Source organism: Trachypithecus francoisi, unplaced genomic scaffold (assembly GCF_009764315.1).
Source record: "Trachypithecus francoisi isolate TF-2019V2 unplaced genomic scaffold, Tfra_2.0 Lachesis_group8, whole genome shotgun sequence".
Taxonomy (NCBI): domain Eukaryota; kingdom Metazoa; phylum Chordata; class Mammalia; order Primates; family Cercopithecidae; genus Trachypithecus; species Trachypithecus francoisi.
This window is the reverse complement of record NW_022681473.1, coordinates 8,912,857-8,933,635: the sequence shown is the minus strand read 5'-3', so window position 1 is coordinate 8,933,635 and position 20,779 is coordinate 8,912,857. Positions and strand designations below refer to the sequence as shown.

At 51.7% G+C, this 20,779-nt stretch overlaps 1 protein-coding gene across 2 annotated transcripts in view; it reads left to right on the top strand.

Annotated features, from left to right (window-relative positions):
• The window catches only part of POLA2 (DNA polymerase alpha 2, accessory subunit), a 37,698-nt gene extending 26,483 nt beyond the window's left edge, over positions 1–11,215 (top strand). The window contains exons 11-18 of one of the 2 annotated variants that reach the window (XM_033204366.1): positions 398–522; positions 1,906–1,944; positions 2,682–2,755; positions 7,724–7,832; positions 8,125–8,231; positions 9,128–9,187; positions 9,451–9,577; positions 10,704–11,215. In XM_033204366.1, coding sequence (XP_033060257.1) covers positions 398–522; positions 1,906–1,944; positions 2,682–2,755; positions 7,724–7,832; positions 8,125–8,231; positions 9,128–9,187; positions 9,451–9,577; positions 10,704–10,853 — 791 coding nt within the window. In that variant the 3' untranslated portion in view covers positions 10,854–11,215. The remainder of the gene's footprint in view (positions 1–397; positions 523–1,905; positions 1,945–2,681; positions 2,756–7,723; positions 7,833–8,124; positions 8,232–9,127; positions 9,188–9,450; positions 9,578–10,703) is intronic. The other variant, XM_033204365.1, reaches the window with a different exon arrangement.
• Positions 11,216–20,779: the final 9,564 nt, after the last annotated feature.

Here is a 20,779-nt window from a genome sequence, read left to right as displayed (position 1 = left end):
CAGACGTTTCCTAACACTGAGCACACTCAGGTCTCAGTGCTGTCCTGTACCCTGCCTTGCCCTTGATCCCCCAAAATTGTCAAACGTGTTAGCAAATTCCACCTTGGTAAATTCTTTACTGACTGCCACTTTCCTCAAACCTTTCATGTGCACTACTTGTAAAGTTTCTACTGTGTGTTCTAGGTATTCGTGTTCCTGCCTGTCTCTCTGTCTGTACCAGCTAGTGGTGTGTTCTTGGAGGGTGGACATGAAGTCTTCCTTACCTTGGGTCCCCAGAGTTGCACACATAAAGGACTCATTGAGTTGAATCCTGTGGCATTTCCCCTAATTGTCCTTCCTCCTCCCACCATTCTAATACTAGTCCTCTTCTAATCAAGACCTACAACCTCTGTCTTAGACTTTGAGCAAAGCATGGTCCTGGTTGCCTGTGGGCCATACACCACGTCTGACAGCATCACGTATGACCCCCTGCTCGACCTGATTGCTGTCATCAACCATGACCGGCCAGATGTCTGCATCCTGGTAAGAGGCACCAGTGGGAAAGCTGAGGAGTCAGCCTTGGAAAATGACTTTAATGCAGTTCTAAATTTTTAGGAAGCATGTCTCCCTCCTTTTGGAAAATATCTTTTCATTCTTAATCTACGTCTTTGGAGAGGTATACATGATCTGTGGGCCTTTGCTAGTTTTAAAAGCCCAACTTTGGCTGGGCGCAGTGGCTCACACCTATAATCCTAACACTTTGGGAGGCCGAGGTGTGTGGATCACTTGAGGGCAGGAGTTCTAAGCCAGCCTGGCCAACATGGTGAAACCCCGTCTCTACTAAAAATACAAAAAAAAAATTAGCTGTATTTAAAACTAGCCGGGCGACAAGGCGGGCGCCTGTAGTCCCAGCTACTGGGGAGGCTGAGGCAGGAGAATGGCGTAAACCCGGGAGGCGGAGCTTGCAGTGAGCTGAGATCCGGCCACTGCACTCCAGCCTGGGTGGCAGAGCAAGACTCCGTCTCAAAAAAAAAAAAATTAGCTGGGTGTGGTGACAGGCGCCTGTAATCCCAGCTACTTGGGAGGCTCAGGCAGGAGAATTGCTTGATCCTGGGAGGCAGAGGTTGCAGTGAGCTGAGATTGCACCACTGCCCTCCAGCCTGGGCAACAGAGTGAGACTCCATCTCAAAAAATAAAAATAAAAGGTCAACTTTTTTTTCCCCACCCTTTGTTGATTTTACAGTATTCTTACCTCTTTCTCATTACTCCAACTTCTGAACTAATCTCTTTTTAAAGCTCAAAATACTACTATTAGTATGGTGATCAATTTCCCTTGCTAGGTTTAGAAAGTCAGAAAAAAGCCCAGTGTGCTTTTTTTTTTTTTTTTTTTTTTTGAGACAGTGTCTCACTCTCACCTAGCCTGGAGTGTGGTGGCACGATCTTGGCTCACTGCAGCCTCCACCTCCTGGGCTCAAGTGATCCTCCCCATCCTCCCTATCTCAATCTTCCGAATAGCTTGGACTACAGGCACACGCCACCATGCCCAACTAATTTTTGTATTTTTTTGTAAAGAGATGGTGTCACCATATTGCCCAGACTGGTCTTGAACTCCTGGGCTCAGGCAATCTGCCCACCTCGGCCTCCCAAAGTGCTAGGATTACAGGCGTAAGCCCAGTGTTATAGTGGGCATTAGTAATGGTTATGGGGCCCTGGGAGCCTCCCTCCATCCGGGGCACACGTGCTTCTGCCTGTGAAATTGGCTTGGCGCCCCCGCCAGCCCATCTGCTGTCCCCAGGCTCTACAGGCAGCCTTGGAGGGACAGATGGGCCCTCGGCAGAGGACTTCCGGAAGAGGTGAGCTGAAGTCGTTCACAGACACAGGTGATTCTGATTTGTTCTTTTGGTGTCTTTGTTTCTCCCCTCGCAGTTTGGCCCTTTCCTGGATGCTAAGCATGAACAGGTGGAGGTGAGTGGGCTGGGGTGGGAAGGGGTCCTGGGTACTTGCGTTCAGTCAGGCTCTCAGTTTTCTTTTCATTTTTTAATGTTTATCCAACTTTATCCCACATCTATAACAAACACATTAATTCCTGTGGCTAATCAGAAAGTCATTTTAGCAGGGCACTTTATTAATAAAGATCTGGAATCCGAGAGCTTCCTTTCACCAGAATACAAGGCTGTCTGGAAGCTGGGGGAGGGACATGTAAATATATCAGTCCTAATGTTCCTTTGTTTGTGATGCCTGGTGCTAAGGCACAAGAGCACTAGCACAAATGCAGGTGTCTGGCAGTCACAGGCTGCCCTGTGAAAGAACCTGTCCTGGCCAATACCCCAAGCTTATAACTCATCTTGCTGTCCTTTGCATAAAACACAAATGGTCCTTCCTGGGACATCTCCATAGCTGAGGTCTGGGACCTCCGATCCTTTGTCTCATCATACTTTACCTTCCACGGAAAATATTTCAAAGCACTCTTTCTTCCTTGTAGTCTCTCTCAGACTGCATTCAAGAGAGTTAATTCCCACATCTCCTCTCTTGCCTTCAACTAGACTTAGCTCCTTAAGAAAAAGACCCCATCTTTCTCATCTTTGCGTCTCCTTCAGCTCCCAGCCCAACAGCTGACATCTATGGGTCACCTAACAATGTTAAACAAGTGAGTAAACACCAAACATCTGCCGTCTAAATTTATCTCCTTTCCTTTCTTGCAGAACTGTCTACTGACAAGTCCATTTGAAGACGTTTTCAAGCAGTGTCTACGTACAATTATTGAAGGCACAAGAAGGTCAGATTTCAAAATACTGGATAGAATCTTAAGCTTCCTAGGTTTCTCCAGAGCTTCCCATTAAGAAACTGAAACCGTTTAAAAGTCATGGCAGCACCAGGCTCAGTGGATCCACATCTGTAATCCCAGCACTTTGGGAGGCCAAGGCAGGCACATCACCTGAGGTCAGGAGTTTGAGACCAGCCTGGCCAACATGGCAAAATCCTGTCTGTACTAAAAATACAAAATCAGCCAGGCATGGTGGTGGGCACCTGTAATCCCAGCTACTGGGGAGGCTGAGGCAGGAGAATCACTTGAACCCGGGAGGCGGAGGTTACAATGAGCCAAGATTGTGCCATTGCATTCCAGCCTAGGCAAAAAGAGCAAAACTCCATCTCAAAAAAAAAAAAAAAGCTGGGCCTGGTGGCTCACGTACTTTGGGAGGCCAAGGTGGGTGGATCACCTGAGGTCAGGAGTTCAAGACCAGCCTGACCAACACGGTGAAACCTCATCTCTACTAAAAATAGAAAATGAGCTGGGCGTGGTGGCACATTCCTGTAATCCCAACTACTGGGGAGGCTGAGTCAGATTTATTCAGAAATCTGACATCCTTCATTCCTGTCCCTTTCCCCCAGTGCCAGTGTTTGAAAGAAGCTGGTATAGGTGGTAGATCTCCTCACGAGATCTGCATGCCTGTAGCTGAGCTAATAAAATAGAAATGTTCCTGAGGCTAAGCGTTTAAAGACGAATCACTTGAACCCGGGAGGCAGAGGTTGCAGTGAGCCGAGATCGCACCACTGCACTCCAGCCTGGGCAACAAAAACAAAACTTTTCCAAAAAAAAAAAAAAAAATCATGGCAGTTCCTATTCTTTTCTTCCTTTTGCACTACTGAGATCAGCTAGAACCCTTGACCTTCAAGTGCAAGTTAACAGGCATCTCTGTAAAACACAAAGATAAACATACTTGGAAGGACAAGGCTGCATCGGCTTTCACTGTTCGGTTGCTCTTTCTCTTCTATACTTAGTTCCTTTTCTCCCTTTTGTATAAACTAATATTCCACGGGAATCGTCCCAGGATGGTTTTGAGAAGTGTTTGATGACTTACGCAGTGAAATCCTGTGAGACCCCACACATCTCATTGTGTAAGTGATTGTTTTGGGTGAGCCCAATTTCCTCCCAAGTCAGTGCTTCCCCAGGGTGCGTGGGATGCCGCCAGTGGCTACAGCTGGTGGTGATAGACACTGTCAGTGAGGGTGGGGCCTTGAATCCTTGCCACAGACCAAACAGAAGGAACTGTGAGAGGTCACAGCAGAGATGAGAGAGCTGTGCAGTTCTCATTTGAGAGGAAAGTCACTGTTCCAGAAGAGGCTAAAGCTGGGAGTGGAAAGTTATTCAGAAATCTGACATCCTCCATTCCTGTCCCTTTCCCCCAGTGCCAGTGTTTGAAAGAAGCTGGTATAGGTGGTAGATCTCCTCACGAGATCTGCATGCCTGTAGCTGAGCTAATAAAATAGAAATGTTCCTGAGGCTAAGCGTTTAAAGACGAGTCTGTCACAAAGGTGGTTTTTAAAATAAGATGTCTATTAGCCATGAGAACTGATCCCAGAGTCAATAAGTTGTAACACTACCTTCTTGTACTGGTAGTGTGGGCCAGGATGGTAGATGGCACAGCTGGAATAAAGAACATCCCCCAACTCCCAGAATCAGGGACGTGGGTTGTGCCAGTGACAACCATGGCTGGTTCTGCCCTTTCCTCCCTCCCTCCCTCAAATGAAGGTGATGCAGGTGCCTTCCCTCTTCCCCAGATTTGCTGTGATCCTGGTCAAGTTCATCAGGCCTGGAGAGTGGTTAGAACTCCTCAGGAGATAGGCCCCCAAAACACAGGAGCAGGGCTGTGTTCTCCTTTTGTCAGCCCTTGGGGACAGGCAGGGACTGTGTCGTAGTGCCCTAACACTGGCTGGGTGCTTTCAGTTTGAGGTTGGGTTCTGTTTTTGGTTCCTTACCCCATGTGGTATTGTCAGCAGTGATAGAAATAAAGCACAGATAAGGCATTGTTACACTGGGGATGAGAACCCAGCACCACCAGGCACTTTCATCTGTGGCCAGTGTGTGCCACGAGGCAGGGGGAGCTGCCCCACCCTTCTAGAAACAGTATATAAACAGTTCTTGGGCAGAGAATTTCTTTTTTTTTTTTTTTTTTTTTTTTTTTTTTTTTGAGACGGAGTCTCGCTGTCGCCCAGGCTGGAGTGCAGTGGCCGGATCTCGGCTCACTGCAAGCTCTGCCTCCCGGGTTCACGCCATTCTCCTGCCTCAGCCTCCCGAGCAGCTGGGACTACAGGCGCCCACCACCACGCCCGGCTAGTGTTTTGTATTTTTTAGTAGAGACGGGGTTTCACCGTGTTAGCCAGGATGGTCTCGATCTCCTGACCTCGTGATCCACCCGTCTCGGCCTCCCAAAGTGCTGGGATTACAGGCTTGAGCCACCGCGCCCGGCCTGGGCAGAGAATTTCTTTGTATTTCTGAGAGGTCAGAAATGCCGAGCATTAAGCTGAGTCATCATGTAAAAGCCAGAGCCAGGCTAAGCACAGGGGCTCACGCCTGTAATCCCAGCACTTTGGGAGACTGAGGCAGACAGATCACTTGAGGTCAGGAGTTCGAGACCAACCTGGCCAATATGGCAAAACCCCATGGCTGAGACGGGCGGATCACAAGGTCAGGAGATCGAGACCATCCTGGCTAACACGGTGAAACCCCGTCTCTACTAAAAAATACAAAAAACTAGCCGGGCGATGTGGCGGGCGCCTGTAGTCCCAGCTACTCGGGAGGCTGAGGCAGGAGAATGGCGTAAACCCGGGAGGCGGAGCTTGCAGTGAGCTGAGATCCGGCCACTGCACTCCAGCCTGGGCAACAGAGCGAGACTCCGCCTCAAAAAAAAAAAAAAAAATTAGCCAGGCGTGGCAGTGGGTGCTTGTAGTCTCAGCTACTCGGGAGGCTGAGGCAGAATTGCTTGAACCCAGGAAGTGGAGGTTGCAGTGAGCTGAGATTGCGCCACTGCACTCCAGCCTGGATGACAGAGCAAGACTCCATCTCAAAAAAAAAAAGAAAAAAAAAGAGCCAGTGAGAAAGCACCTCAGAGGAAGCAAGCAGAGCCTGCGGTTCTCATCCTGTTTGCCGGAGCAGCTGGAGGACCCTCCCCCTGTGACGTATGAGGTTGTGCAATGCTGAGCATAGTTGGGATTTTTTTCTGATCCCTCCTTCTATAGCCGGTTTCTAACCATGAGCAGGAAGGCTATTTCCTCCTTAACTATTGCCCTTCCAAAGCCTACTGAAACAGGACAATTTTGTCCCTTGAGAGCAGCCAGCTGCACCTCAGTTCATTGTGTTCATCACAGATGTCAAGCCCTTGAGATGTGGAACACAGATTGTCCCATTCAAGTTACCCCGTGGCTTGTTTACCAGACCCTGGCACCCAAATGGTGGACTGGATCATCCTAGTGAGCTTCTCAGTGTCGAAGGGACAATAATGAATATGCAAACACCTTTGGTCTCAGGAGTCTGATTTTCTGTTGTAGAAGTCTCAGTTCGCACTCTGAGAGGACACCACAGTGATAAGGGTGACAGCTGTCACCAGCACCTTTATCACATGTCAAAGTGTACGTATGCCTGAGAAGTCCACACATTTTAAGCAGGAGACAGAGATGGAAGTGAGAGCTATTGGTGGATTTTAAACATGCCCGCAAAGTAACACTTTATGCCTATTTGATTTATAAATGGCCCCTCTGCCAAGGTCAGCAAAGGGAACCAAGGAAACGGGACTTTCTTTCTTTTTTGTGTGGCTGGGAAAAATAAATAGTTGGCCTCCAGAGTTACAACTTTCTTCTTCACTTGTATGCTGTAACCCTAGAGATTCTCCTGCTCCATCAAAGGAAACATCTGCTGTCATCTGTGCTTTTACTGTTGCTGTTCAATATTTCTTTCATTTTCGCAAGATAACCTGCTGAGAAATAGAAACTCAGGGCATTACTGCCATGTGTGAGAGGGGAGGCTCAGGGAGAGGCCGCTTGGGCTTTTCCGCCTCCCGCTGGAAATGTCTGTGTCTTGGTTGTCCAGTAATTATGGCCCAGTGTTCAGTCAGTCAGAGGGTTTCAGCTGGATCTTCTAAATACGAAGGCAGGCCAGGCGTGGTGGCTGACACGTGTAATCCCGATACTTTGGGAGGCCAAGGTAGGTGGATCACTTGGCGCCAGGAGTTTGAGACCAGCTTGGCCAACCCTGTCTCTACTAAAAATACAAAATTAGCTGGGTGTGGTGGTGTGCACCTGTAGTTCCAGCTACTTGGGAGGCTAAGATACAAGTATCACTTGAACCCAGGAAATGTAGGTTGCAGTGAGCCCACATCATGCCACTGCACTCTGGCCTGGGTGACAGAGTGAGGCTCTGTCTCAAAAAGAAAACAAAAAAACAGCAGTCTCAGGGTCTTTTTGGTATTCTGCCTTCTCCCTAGGAAAGATGCCCCAGCTCCGTGCACTCTGCCAAGGTGTGGCAGGGACACTGTTTAATGCCTGCAAGCTATGCTTGCTTAGAAGGTGTAATGAGTCCAAGCTGTGGTTTAAACTCTGGCTCTGAGGCTGTGATTCTTTATTCGCATCCTTGTCTTTCTAGATTTTCTAGATCTCCATTTCTTTGCCCCTTTTTCTGCCAAACAATAGTCTCCATCCTCTCAGGAGAAAGCCACACAGAGCAACAAGAAAGTGTCCCAGGCAATCGAAGCCTGTCCAGATGGATGGGTGTGAAGTAGAACAAATTGTCCTTCACTCCCAGTGTCCCATGGGAAACAGCGTCTCTGTTCATAACAGAGTGCATTTCTGAGCTGCCTGCCTGGAAGTGGGCTCTGCCTCCAGCCCTGAGGCATCCCGCCTGTTGCGCAGCTGTTATAACTCAACCGCACTCACTTTTCTCCCTCTTCTGTTTGTTCTTTTTCCATACTAGCTCCGGCTCCCACCTTGTCTTTGTCCCATCGTTGAGAGATGTGCATCATGAGCCTGTGTACCCCCAGCCACCTTTCAGCTACTCTGATCTGTCTCGAGAGGACAAAAAGGTAGCAGCACCCACTCCTTGACCAGCAGGCAGCCAGAATCCAGCATGCCTCCATCACTGGCTCTGGCCCTGACCCTGAAGGGGAGGGTGGAGAGGCCTCTGTGGAGCATGCATACAGCCTGAATCTTAAACTCTTTTTTTTTTAAACAAGCAAATGTGTCTATAAGTTTGATGTATGTTGGTTTGGTCCCCTTTTCTGTGGTCTCCCCAGCCCTCAGACAACCCCCACTTTCATGGGAAGATATTTCTAGCTTTGGCGTACAAATGTTTGTTCCAATCCATTCTCATTTTAGCAAGTACAGTTTGTGTCCGAGCCCTGCAGCCTCTCCATAAACGGAGTGATCTTTGGCCTGACGTCTACGGATCTGCTGTTCCACCTGGGGGCCGAGGAGATCAGTAGGTAAGAAGTGTGTTCCAGGCCCCAGGCAGGATGACTGGCTTTCTGGTCCCAGCCCGTTCTGCAACCAAGAAAATCAAGGGGCTGCTTGACAGTCTTGACCAGAGAGTCCTGAAAGCAGCAAGCTGTGCCCGACCCTCTGGCCATCTGAGTTTCTCTGTACCCAAGGGGAGGGGTTGGTTGGATGTATTAGTTTCTGTTACCACCTCTCTAAACTGCATTTGAGACCCCAAAGAACCACGTCCATTCTGTCTTTGCACTTAAAGGCATCGAAATTCATCTACATTTTCCATTTTCTTTTCTGCCCCTCTTTTTTTCATTTCCCAAATTTGTGACCTGAACACAAATGTGGACATCCTGTTTGTGGAGGATAAACTGGGAATTTTCTCTGAAGGGTTTTCTTCGTTACCAGTACAACATCCAGCTCTGCAGACAATCAGGCCCTGCGAAATTTGTTGAGTTGATATTGGGCAGCTCCATTCTGCCGTCATCCTTGATGGGAAGGGGCGTGTGAAGTGACTCTCGTGTGAAGCAAGACGGGTGTGGCTCTTTGGCTGAGGTTTGAGATCGAGTCAGCCTGGCTATACGCCCGCCTCACAATGGTGCCAACTTTGCATCCTCTTGCACAGCACGGTGCTGGCTAATGGCCCTCCTTGATCTTGATTACGAGGGATTCCTGTGCTTTCCCTTCTCAACCCAGTGTCCTGTGTCCCTCCTGATGTGGGGACAGACCAAGCTCCTTGTGGGTGAGTCTTTAAACTTCCCCAGATGCATCCTCCTCTTGTCACTGGGCCTTGGCCATTTAGCTTCTCTCTGGTTTATTAAATTCTCCGGTCCTCCCTAAAGATAAATGGGCTGAAAAACAGGGTTCTGTGTTTGTGCTTTCTTTTCTTTCCCAGTTCTTCTGGAACTTCAGACAGATTCAGCCGAATACTCAAGCACATCCTGACCCAGAGGAGGTGAGCTTGCCGCTGGGACCCCTGACTGTGGAGACAGTGCCTTGGGGTCATGGAGCTATGACAAGCATGACTGTAAGAGCCTTCACCAGGCTACCAGCAGGAAACTTTACCCTGTGATGACAAGCCTGCATTCTGCCTGCACACACAGAGAAAAAGTCAGTCTGTGGACGCCGGCAGCACGGAAGCCAGTACCTAGGGGGACTCTGTCTGAAAAGGGGCCCCCCCGGTCTGCTACTGCTGACCATTTCTCTCTGTCTCTGTAGCTACTACCCACTCTACCCACCCCAAGAAGACATGGCTATTGACTATGAGACGTTCTATGTCTACGCACAGCTGCCTGTCACCCCAGATGTCCTCATCATCCCGTCAGAGCTGAGGTACTTCGTGAAGGTAGGTTTGAACTCTGCTTTTTCCCAGAAACACCAGAACCCAGTCTCTGACTTTCCCCTCTAGACCACCTGGCACTCACCCCTTGTGGGTCTGCTGATGGGGATGGGGCCTCTAGTACCCGGCCCTGTGGCCTTGTTTTTGTGGGAAGGTGGTGGAACCAGAAAACAAACAACTCTGTCAGTAAAATGCTTGAGTCAACAGTGTCCCCTCCTCCCTCCCCAAGAGAACAGGAGCCCAGGTGACTAGGAAGGTCCTCAACTGAGGGCTTTCACCAGGCCACATCAAGGTAACCTGGGGAAGATTTCAGTGTACACTTGCCTGTCCTGTGCCTCCCAAATTCTGATACGACCTCCAAGTGGGTTCAGCTGGGAATACCTTGAAGAAGCTATCGGGTCATTCTGATCTCTGCCACCCTTCACCCTGCCTGCCTTGGAGTTAGGTCCCTTACAGGGAATCTGCCCAGACCAGTCCCACTCTTGCCAAACGAGAGCTAGTTCAACCTCAAGGGGTTAAAAAAGAAAAAAAAAAGTTTTTCACATGGGAAAGCAGTAAACTGCTAGATCAGGTTTGTCTCCAAGTTTGGGAGCTGATTGTCATTCTGCCAAGTCACCTCATTCTTCTGTTTGAAATACTTAAAAGGAATTCAAAGCTTTCTAGTAACAAGTTAACATATGTGACGGAGGCTGAGTGCAGTGGTTGACAATTGTAATCCCAGCACTTTGGGAGGCCAAAGTGGATGGATCACCTGAGGTCAGGAGTCTAAGACCAGCCTGGCCAACATGGTAAAACCCCATCTCTACTACAAATACAAAAATTAGCCAGGCATGGTGGTGTGCGCCTGTAATCCCAGCTACCTGGGAGGCTGAGGCAGGAGAATCGCTGGAACCCGGGAGGTGGAGGCTGCAGTGAGCTGAGATCTTGCCACTGCACTCCAGCCTGGGCCACGGAGCGAGACTCTGTCTCAAAAAAAAAAAAAAGACTGAAAATGTGTCTGGTTGTTTGGCTGCCTTCATTTCCATTTTGTAAAACTCTCTTTGGGGTCCAGCCATCTGATGTCACTTCTTTTTCACATTGGTTCCCAGTTAGTTAAGGCTTCCAAACCTGTCTCCCCTTCTCTCCTCCCCAGGATGTCCTCGGCTGTGTCTGTGTGAACCCCGGGCGCCTTACCAAAGGGCAGGTGGGAGGCACCTTCGCCCGACTCTACCTCAGGAGGCCAGTTGTGGACGGAGTGGAGAGGCAGAGTCCGTGCGTTGCCGTGCAGGTTGTCAGGATCTGAGGCTTCTGTCCTCTGCTGTGTGGGCCCTTAAAGTCTTAGCCAAGAGCCAAGACGTAGCCCTGTGACAAGGTGAACAGTTGGGTAGGAAAGGAGAGAGGAGCCAGCCAGGGAGGGGCAGCTGCAGGGACCAGGCCCCGCAGGGAGGGCTCGTGCAGCCGGGCCTGCCTGTGAGTGGAGCCTCTCCTGGAAGGAGGCTATTGCTTCTCAGTCCATGCTCCATGTACAGAAGTAAGCCAGCTGTGGATCCCGCCCACTCAGAAAAGGCGAGAAGGCTTTGTGATTTTCTGCATGTATCAAACGCAGAAACAACTTTTGGAGAAATTAAATTCTGAGTGTGACTTCTGAGTTTGACCTTTCTTCTATTTTCTTTATCCTGGTAGTAGACAGAGAATGTTGCCTATTTGACCTATGACCAGAGAAGGCAGAGTGTCGGTTACACTGGGTTTCTGTCCAGCCCTAGTCTTGTCCAGTGGGTAACTCTCAGCCCCACCCCTCATCCCCCAAACGCCCCAGCGACCTCTGCTGCAGAGGTGCACTGGGCGGGCCCTAGAGCTGAGCTGCAGAGCAAGCAGCTGGCCGCATGCCTGGGCCTCCCTGCGCGGTTCCTCACATGCATGCTGTGGTCCCAGCCTGACCTTTCCATCTAGAGGGGGTGGCCTTGCCGGGCTGTTCCAAAGCTGGAGTCCTGGTGGCAGCTGCTTTGCCAAGTTGTGCAGTAGCCAGGGCTTGCCTGCAGCCCAGAACACTCAGACAGGGTCAGGCCTTCCAAGGTTCACAGCACGTCCCATGCCCCTGTGTCCTGGCATCTGGGGAAAAGCTGTCACTGGCCAGACGTGGAGTGGCTTCCTGCCCTAAGCTGGCAGGCTGTCCTGCCTCACGTGCCAGAGCCAAGACCGGCAAACCCCAGCTGTCAGGGCAGAGAAGTAGGCAAGGGGGCAGCGAGCTGCTGGTGTCTGTGCCTTGACTCAGAGATAAATAGGTGACCTGACAGTGGCCAGCTTTTGCCTCTCACCTTTCTGACAGCGAAATGGAGTTGAGCTCCAGATCTGACCAGCGTACAGTAAAAGGTCTCCCTTTATTTTTTTTTTTTTATTTATTTTTTTTTTTGAGGCGGAGTCTCGCTCTGTCTCCTGGACTGGAGTGCAGTGGCCGGATCTCAGCTCACTGCAAGCTCCGCCTCCCGGGTTTACGCCATTCTCCTACCTCAGCCTCCCGAGTAGCTGGGACTACAGGCGCCCACCGCCTCGCCCGGCTAGTTTTTTTGTATTTTTAGTAGAAACGGGGTTTCACCGTGTTCGCCAGGATGGTCTCGATCTCCTGACCTCGTGATCCACCCGTCTCGGCCTCCCAAAGTGCTGGGATTACAGGCTTGAGCCACCGCGCCCGGCCAAAGGTCTCCCTTTAAACACAAGGAGCAGCTGTTTTATTTCATTGGTTTATAGGCGCCTCCTCTGAGGCCAAGAATTAGAAACTCATCCCGGCGTGGGGAGCGGATTTTTCCCTCCTCCCCCAGCTCCTCCACACGCGAAGCAGCCGGCCATATCCCATGGGGGCACCATGACTTGTCAGTCTCTGGATGTGGAATTTTGGGAGCCCAGGCAACAGTTGCCTGGATACAGTGTGACTGTTGGAAATGATCTGGGAGGGCTGGGAGGGCCGGAGCAGGCATTTAAGAGTCAGACAAAGAGAAAGCAGGATGCGAACCCCTGAGCAGACAGGTCTGGCAGGCGTGCCTCTGCCACCAGACAGTTCCTTTTTGCTCTTATCAGGAAGGTGCCAAGTGACTGCTGGCTGACCGTCCCTAGACCCCACTTCAGCTGTGTCACCAGTTTCCCCAGGCATCTGTTGTCCAGACGATCTCAAGCAGGCTCTGGGGGCGTGTCGGTGACGGAGGGTGGAGGGTGCCCAGGAGGTCAGGCCCGTCTGCCTTACAGCCCCCTTTGGTGGCCTCCCCCGATCTGGTCATGGTCCCTGCCCTTGAGACACCAACTAGATGGCCTTGAAGAAACAGTCCTGAGCTCTTGCCAGGATTTGCCTCCCATGCCCATGCCCCCACCTTGCCCTGCCGCTGCCCTGGCAGAAGGAGCCACCCTCCCTTGCCCACCTGGTGGCCTCCCTTTAGGGTTCCAGTCTCTGAGAGGGAGAGCTGCTGAGGGAACAGAAGCCACTCCTAGTTGCTGTGCCTGGGAACCCAAATGGGTGCCAAGAATGAAGCGAGGGAATTAGGACCTCGAGGGGCACCCAAGGGTGGGCGCCGGCAGGGCCATGGCGCGGATCTTCCATCCAGCTGTACCTTCAGCAGCCACTGGGGCTTGGGGTTTCCTTTCCTTTGACCTCAGGGCACCTGGCCCAGCTCCACCTGGCCCTGCTGCTTCCCTACTGCTGGGAGTAGCCATCTAGGCTGATTTCTGACTCCACCCACCCCACCCGACGGAGCTGGCTGGAGTGCAGTGGCGTGACCTTGGCTCACTGCAACCTCCGCCTCCCAGGTTCAAGCTATTCTCCTGCCTCTACCTCCCGAGTAGCTGAGATTACAGGCACCCGCCACCATGCCCAGCTAATTTTTGTATTTTCAGTAGAGATGGGGTTTTGCCATGTTGGCCAGACTGTTCTCAAACTCCTGACCTCAAGTGATCCACCCGCCTCAGCATCCTAGAATGCTGGGATTGCAGGCATGAGCCACTGTGCCCAGCCATAAACGTCATCATTTTAAAGTGTACGATTCAGTGGTTTTTAGTATGTTCACGGTGTTGTGCAGACCTTGCCACTTATCTAATTCCAGAGTATTTTCATCACCCCAAAGGAAACCCTGCACCAATTAGCAGTCAGATTCCATCCCCTGGCAATCATTAATCTAATTTCTTTTCTGTATATTTGCCTATTTGGGGCATTTTGTATAAATAGAATCATACAATACATCCTCTTTTTGTTTTTGAGACGGAGTTTCGCTCGTCACCCAGGCTGGAGTGCAGTAGCGCAATCTCGGCTCACTGCAACCTCCGCCTCCCGGGTTCGATAGATTATCCTGCCTCAGCCTCCTGAGTAGCTGGGATTGCAGGTGCCTGCCACCACACCTGGCTGATTTTTATGTTTTTAGTAGAGACAGGGTTTTGCCATATTGGCCAGACTGGTCTCAAAACTCCTGACCTCAGGGTTCAGCCTCCTGAGTAGCTGAGATTACAGGTGTGTCTCGAGCTCCTGACCTCAGGTGATCCACCTGCCTCAGCCTCCCAAAGTGTTGGGATTACAGGCATGAGACACTGTGCCTGGCCCATGCTCTTTTCTGTCAGGTTTTGTTTGTTTGTTTTTGAGACGGAGTCTCGCTCTGTCACTCAGGCTGGAGTGCAGTGGCATGATCTCTGCTCACTGCAACCTCCACCTCCTGGGTTCAAACGGTTCTCCTGCCTCAGCCTCCCGTGTGGCTGGGACTACAGGCGCCCGCCACCATGCCAACTGATTTTTGTATTTTTAGTAGAGACAGGGTTTCACCATGTTGCCCAGGCTGGTCTCGAACCGCTGACCTCAAGTGATCCACCCACCTTGGCTTCCCAGAGTGTTGGGATTACAGGCGTGAGCCACCGCGCCCAGCCTGTCAGGTTTGTTTCACTTAGCATGATGTTTTCTTTTTTTTTTTTTTTTTTTTTTTTGAGGCGGAGTCTTTCTCTGTCGCCCGGACTGGAGTGTAGTGGCCAGATCTCAGCTCACTGCAAGCTCCGCCTCCCGGGTTTACGCCATTCTCCTGCGTCAGCCTCCCGAGTAGCTGGGACTACAGGCGCCGCCACCTCGCCCGGCTAGTTTTTGTATTTTTAGTAGAGACGGGGTTTCACCGTGTTAGCCAGGATGGTCTCGATCTCCTGACCTCGTGATCCGCCCGTCTCGGCCTCCCAAAGTGCTGGGATTACAGGCTTGAGCCACCGCGCCCGGCAGCATGATGTTTTCTTTTTTTTTTTTTTTTTTTGAGACGGAGTCTCGCTCTGTCACCCGGACTGGAGTGCAGTGGCCGGATCTCAGCTCACTGCAAGCTCCGCCTCCCGGGTTCCCGCCATTCTCCTGCCTCAGCCTCCCGAGTAGCTGGGACTACAGGCGCCGCCACCTCGCCCGGCTAGTTTTTTGTATTTTATTTTTAGTAGAGACGGGGTTTCACAATGTTAGCCAGGATGGTCTCGATCTCCTGACCTCGTGATCCGCCCGTCTCGGCCTCCCAAAGTGCTGGGATTACAGGCTTGAGCCACCGCGCCCGGCCAACATGATGTTTTCAAGGTTCCTTCCTGCAGCAGCACGTATCAGTCCGCCATTGTCTTCTACGGCCGAGACCCGGCTGTGTGGCTGTCAGTCCGCCATTGTTTTCTATGGCTGAGACCCCGCTGTGTGGCTGTATGGTATTTTGTTGATCAGTGCATCCACTGTCGGGTTTTCCCGCTTGTTGACTATTATGAACAGTGGACGCTTGGGTACAAGCTTTGTGTGAACACCTGTTTTCAGTTCTCTTGGGTATGTTCCTAGGAATGGGGAGGGGCTTTAGATTTATGAAGGAAGACAAGGCAAAGAGAGGGAGGGAGGAGGGACAGAGGGCGAGAGATCGGTAAAAGAAAAGAGGCAAGGAAAGAGGGAAAGGAGGCAGTGATGGACCTGGAATGGTGCTTCAGAGCCAGACCGTGGTCTTGCTAAGGCGTTTGGACCTGATTCTTTCTGCCCCAGAGAATCTTGGAAGGGTTTGCCTCCCACCCCCTGTGCTTCATCCTGTCCACCCAACAAGGACCAACTTAAGAGGAGTCCCAGGTGCAGCCCCAGTACCTAGGAGCACGTAGCAAAGGGATGGTTTGAGCGGAGAAGGGCTCAGGGAAGGGGCCTGGATCTGTTGGGGCAGGTTGGGAGGAAGAGGGGCACCAGGTGGGCCATTGGGATACTGGAAACAGCACTCTAGTGAGACATGGGCATTGGAGGGGTAGATGTGGGAGTCACCGCAGTCAAAAGCCACGGAACTGGAGGTGCTGGGAGGGTGGCCGAGAGAGGGATGGGCAAGATCGCGCCATGGAGAGAACTTTGGCCAGCACTTGCATTTAGCATCACCAATCAACAAGGCAAAGGGTGGGACTGGCCTGGGGGCAGGGGAGAGAAGAGGGGTGGCAGCAGAGAGGTGCTGGGATTTCTGGCTAGAGAGACCACCGGAAGACACCCATGGTTGTTCATGGCGAGACTCCCAGCTGCGTTCAGGCATCTGGGCCCTTCCGTCACCGCCCTTGGTCTTTCTGGGTCTTCAGTCCCCAAGCGACCATGCCTGCTGCTGCTTTCTTGGATCAGCCCTGGAAATGCCCAGGGGCCTAGGCGCTGGCCTCCCCTGGGACCCAGCTGGACCGCTGCCGACTCTGAATTCCCCCATCCTATGCCGCCTCTTCCTGGGGCTCTAGGCTCCTCCCCACCCAGAGCCTGCCTGACAGCTGAGGCCTTGCAGCTGCCCAGGCCAAGGGGCCACTGGGAGGTCTCAGGAACAGCTGCTGCCCATGACCCCTCTGACCCTGGCCCCTGCAAACTGCTCCCTGAGATCCCAGGTTTCTGCCCAGCGGCCAGTGGGGCCCAGCCAAGCCCCATCTTCTCTGCTTACTCCCATCGCTCCCAGATCTTCCCAGGGGCTGAAGCATTTCATGCTGAGTCAGCAGGCCCACCCAAAGAGTGAGGAAAGCTGCTGGGTAGAGGCACCCCTAGCCCCGCTCCTGCCCCAGAGGAAGTGCCTTTCCGGGGTGGATGAGGGGTACACCTGCCTCCATCAGGCAGGCTGGGCCCTGTTCAACAGGGTGAGGACCCTGCCCTCCCACCACCTGCCTCCCACCACAGAGCAGGGCACCAGGGTGACACGGGGCAAAGGGAGAAGGCACCGTCACTCCTGATTCCTGGCGCATAGGGGGAAAAGGCTCAGTCACTCCTGATTCCTGGCAGCTTCTTCCCTTGAAGGTTCAATTTCTCCCTGAGAACTCAAGGCCCCTTCAAATTGTCTGCCCCTTAGAATGTTTCTAGTAATAGTAGTTGCCTCTGGGGATGGGTGTCCAAGGGCTAGGGGTCAGGAGCAGGAGGGCTCGGAGAATGATTTCTCATGTCCACACTCATATGCTGTTTGAATTTTTTTTTTTAATTTTTTTGGAGACAGGGTCTCACTCTGTCACCCAGTCTAAGTGCTGTGGTGCGATCACAGCTCACAGCAGCCTCAACCTGCCAGGCTCAAGGGAGCCTCTCGCATCTGCCTCCTGAGTAGCTGGGACCACAGGTGTGCGCCACCACACCCAGCTAATTTTTGAGTTTTTGGTAGAGACAGAGTTTCGCCATGTTGCCCAGGCCAGTCTCAAACTCCTGGGTTCAAGCAATCCTCCTGCCTGAGCCTCCCAAATTGTTGGGACTACAGGCACGAACCACCACACCTAGCTGTGTTTGAAATTTTTTACCATGTGTCTGGATTACTTTAAAAGAAGGTGGGGGCCAGGCACGGTGGCTCACGCCTGTAATCCCAGCACTTTGGGAGGCCGAGGTGGGTGGACTGTGAGACCAGGAGATCGAGACCATCCTGACTAATACGGTGAAACCCCGTCTCTACTAAAAATACAAAAAATTAGCCAGGCATGGTGGCGGGCACCTGTAGTCCCAGCTGAGGCAGGAGAATGGCGTGAACCTGGGAGGTGGAGCTTGCAGTGAGCCAAGATCGTGCCACTGTACTCCAGCCTGGGTAACAAAGCAAGACTCCATTCTCCAAAAAAAAAAAAAAGAAGAAGGTAGGACAGGCACACTGGCTCATGCTTATAATCCCAGCAATTTGGGAGGTTGAGGCAGGAGGATCGCTTGAGTCCAGGCAGTAGAGATTGCAGTGAGCTGACATTGTGCCATTGCACTCCAGCCTGGGCAATAGAGCAAGACTCTGTCTCAAAAAAAAAAAAAACGAGGAGGTGGGGTGCGGGGAATAGACACATAGAAATGTTTATATGTAGATCCAGCTTTCTGTAAGCACCCCACACCCCACAACTGTCGTAGCATCCACCTTCCTGGGAGGCAGGCTCTCAGAATCCCTACTCCCTGAGGGCAGGGACTGTCATGTTCACTGTTGTCTCACTGGTCCCTAGACAGTACTTGGCACCTAGTAGGCCCACAAAGAAACTCCTGCAGAAGCAGTGCCTTCCCATGACATGCCTCCTCTCCACCTTCCAGAAGCAGGCAGCTTAGAAAGAAAAGAGGTGGGAGGCCCACCTGTGGGGACAGCACAGCACCCACTAAGGGCCATGCAGGATGGAGGTCTTTTCTTGGCAGCAAGATGTGAAGATGACTGAGCGGACAGAATCTCTGCTGCCACCCAGAGCTGCCACTCCAGCACAGAAACCTGTAAACAGTGGACACTGCAGAGCATCAGATGAAGCCAAATGTGTCAGATGGAGAAAACCAGAGCAGACCAAGGGCAGAGGCACCTGGTATTGTGGGTGCTGCACAGAGGGGTCACCGACTCCCAGCTTTTATTTCCTAAACATTTGTCTCCATACAGCCCCTTCTTGCTATCCCCAGCATCCTACCATCCACCCATCCATTTACCTAACCATCCATTCTTCCATCCATCCATCCATCCATCCACCCACCCACCCACCCACCCATCTATCTGTCCATCCACATAACCATCCATCCTTTCTTCCATCCATCCATCCATCCATCCATCCACTCATCCACCCACCCACCCATCCATCCACTCATCCATATTCACTGGGTGCCTACCATATGGCACACACTGTGGGGGACTGGCTATGGTCCAGTGGAAGATGGACATGAACCAAATGACAATGGCATGGAGAGGACCATGGTCCAGAGTTTCCCATGGTATCACAAGGGGACCCAACATCAATGGGGGTCCAGAAAGCTTCCCTAAGGGGAGACATCACAGCTGAGAGCCACAGGAGGCATGGGGGTGGCCAGGTGAGGTGGAGGGAGCCAATCCCGGGGCTCATGGAGGAGCGTGTGCAGGGACCTAGCCCTGGAGGCTGGGCACGGCCGACAGTTGACAGGCACGTGTTCAGGGCAGCAGGTGCGGAGCACTAGCTGGAGGCTGGAGAGGCTAGCAGGGGCCCTGCTGCAGGTTTGTGGCCATGGCAGCACATGAACAGGGCACATGGCAGTCAGAGTGGTGTTTCTGTCTATCACCATATGGAGTGGAGAATAGGCAGGCAGCACATCATCCTGGCCCCCAAAACCCTTGGGGGCTCCATTGTCCCCCCACCCCCACCCTGTCACCCAAGTTATAAGCCTGGACTGGGCCTGACTCCCCCTTCTTCCTCCATGGCCCCAGTCGGGGCTAACCTATCACCTAATCTCACCTTCCAACTTCATTATCTCCATCTCCAGCTCTTACACCCCTCCTCAGGGCCAAGTTTTCTTTCACTCCTACACTAACTGTCCCCAGAAGTGGCCTCTGCCTCTAGTCTGGCCTCCCTCCAGGCCCCACTCTCCAAAGCTGCCCGGCACCACCTCCCTAAGGGAAATTCTGCAGTTCATTCACCAAAAAGAAACACACGTGGCTCTTAAGCAAATGAAAAGGTGGCCAGCCTCACGCATCGTAAGAGAATCGCAAACTCTAGCCACACCCAAATTCCTTTGTTTAGTTTTTACCTTTCAGATGGACAAAAATCAAAATAGGTGGAAACCAGGGGCTGGTGAGGCTGAGGAGAAACAGCTCTGTCGACTGTTTGGGGGCCTGGTACCTGGCACAGTCTCCGAGAAGGACAAGCTGACAGAGCTGACAAAATGGCCACTGCAAGGTGGGCATGGTGGTGCATGCCTGTAGTCCCAGCCATACAGGAGGCCAAGGCGGGAGGATGGCTTAAGCCCAGGAGGTCAAGGCTGCAGTGAGCTGTGATGACACCATTGTACATTGTGCTCCAGCCTGGGTGACAGAGCAAGACCCTGTCTCTAAAATAACTATAATAAGACACTACTGCACGTATCTTTTGCCCCCCAATCCTCCCCAAGTCCCTTCTGGGAATGTATTCCGCAGCAGCGCTCACGCATGTGTGAAAGGGCTTTTGTACAGATGACTCACCACGGCACTGCCTGTCTTGGGAAAGGACTGGAAGCAACCTGAAGGTCCCTCTGCTGAGAAGTGCATTTGTTTTTTTTGTTTTTTTTTTTTGAGACGGAGTCTCGCTCTGTCGCCCAGGCTGGAGTGCAGTGGCCGGATCTCAGCTCACTGCAAGCTCCGCTTCCCGGGTTTACGCCATTCTCCTGCCTCAGCCTCACGAGTAGCTGGGACTACAGGCGCCCGCCACCTCGCCCGGCTAGTTTTTTGTATTTTTAGTAGAGACGGGGTTTCACCGTGTTAGCCAGGATGGTCTCGATCTCCTGACCTCGTGATCCGCCCGTCTCGGCCTCCCAAAGTGCTGGGATTACAGGCTTGAGCCACCGCGCCCGGCGAGAAGTGCATTTGTAAATTACCATACACCCTTGTGCTGGAATACCGTGCGGCTGTGAAAATGAGGACACACTCTATGTATAGATATACAATACATAATGTTATTGTATATAATGTATATATTGTATATAAACATATTGTATATTGTATATAACATCCAAAATATAATGTTAAATGGAAAACCCAAGGTGTCAAACAGCATGAACAGCAGAGGCTCAATGAAAGGTGGCTTCTCACAGTCCCCAGCAGGACTGCCCTCCGCCAGCTCCCACCAGGGCCTGCAGTACTTTGGGGCTCTACTTGTCTGAATATTGACATTTGTGTTTAAAAAAAAATGAGAGGGGCTCTGCTTGTACATGCAAGAATATCCCTAGAAGTGTTTACAAGAAACTGATAACACCCGTTGGCTATAGGAGAACAGAGACCTGTCCCTTAGGGACAGGGATGAGGAGACTTCTTGCCTCTTAGGACTTCTGAATTTCTTTTTCTTTCTTTTTTT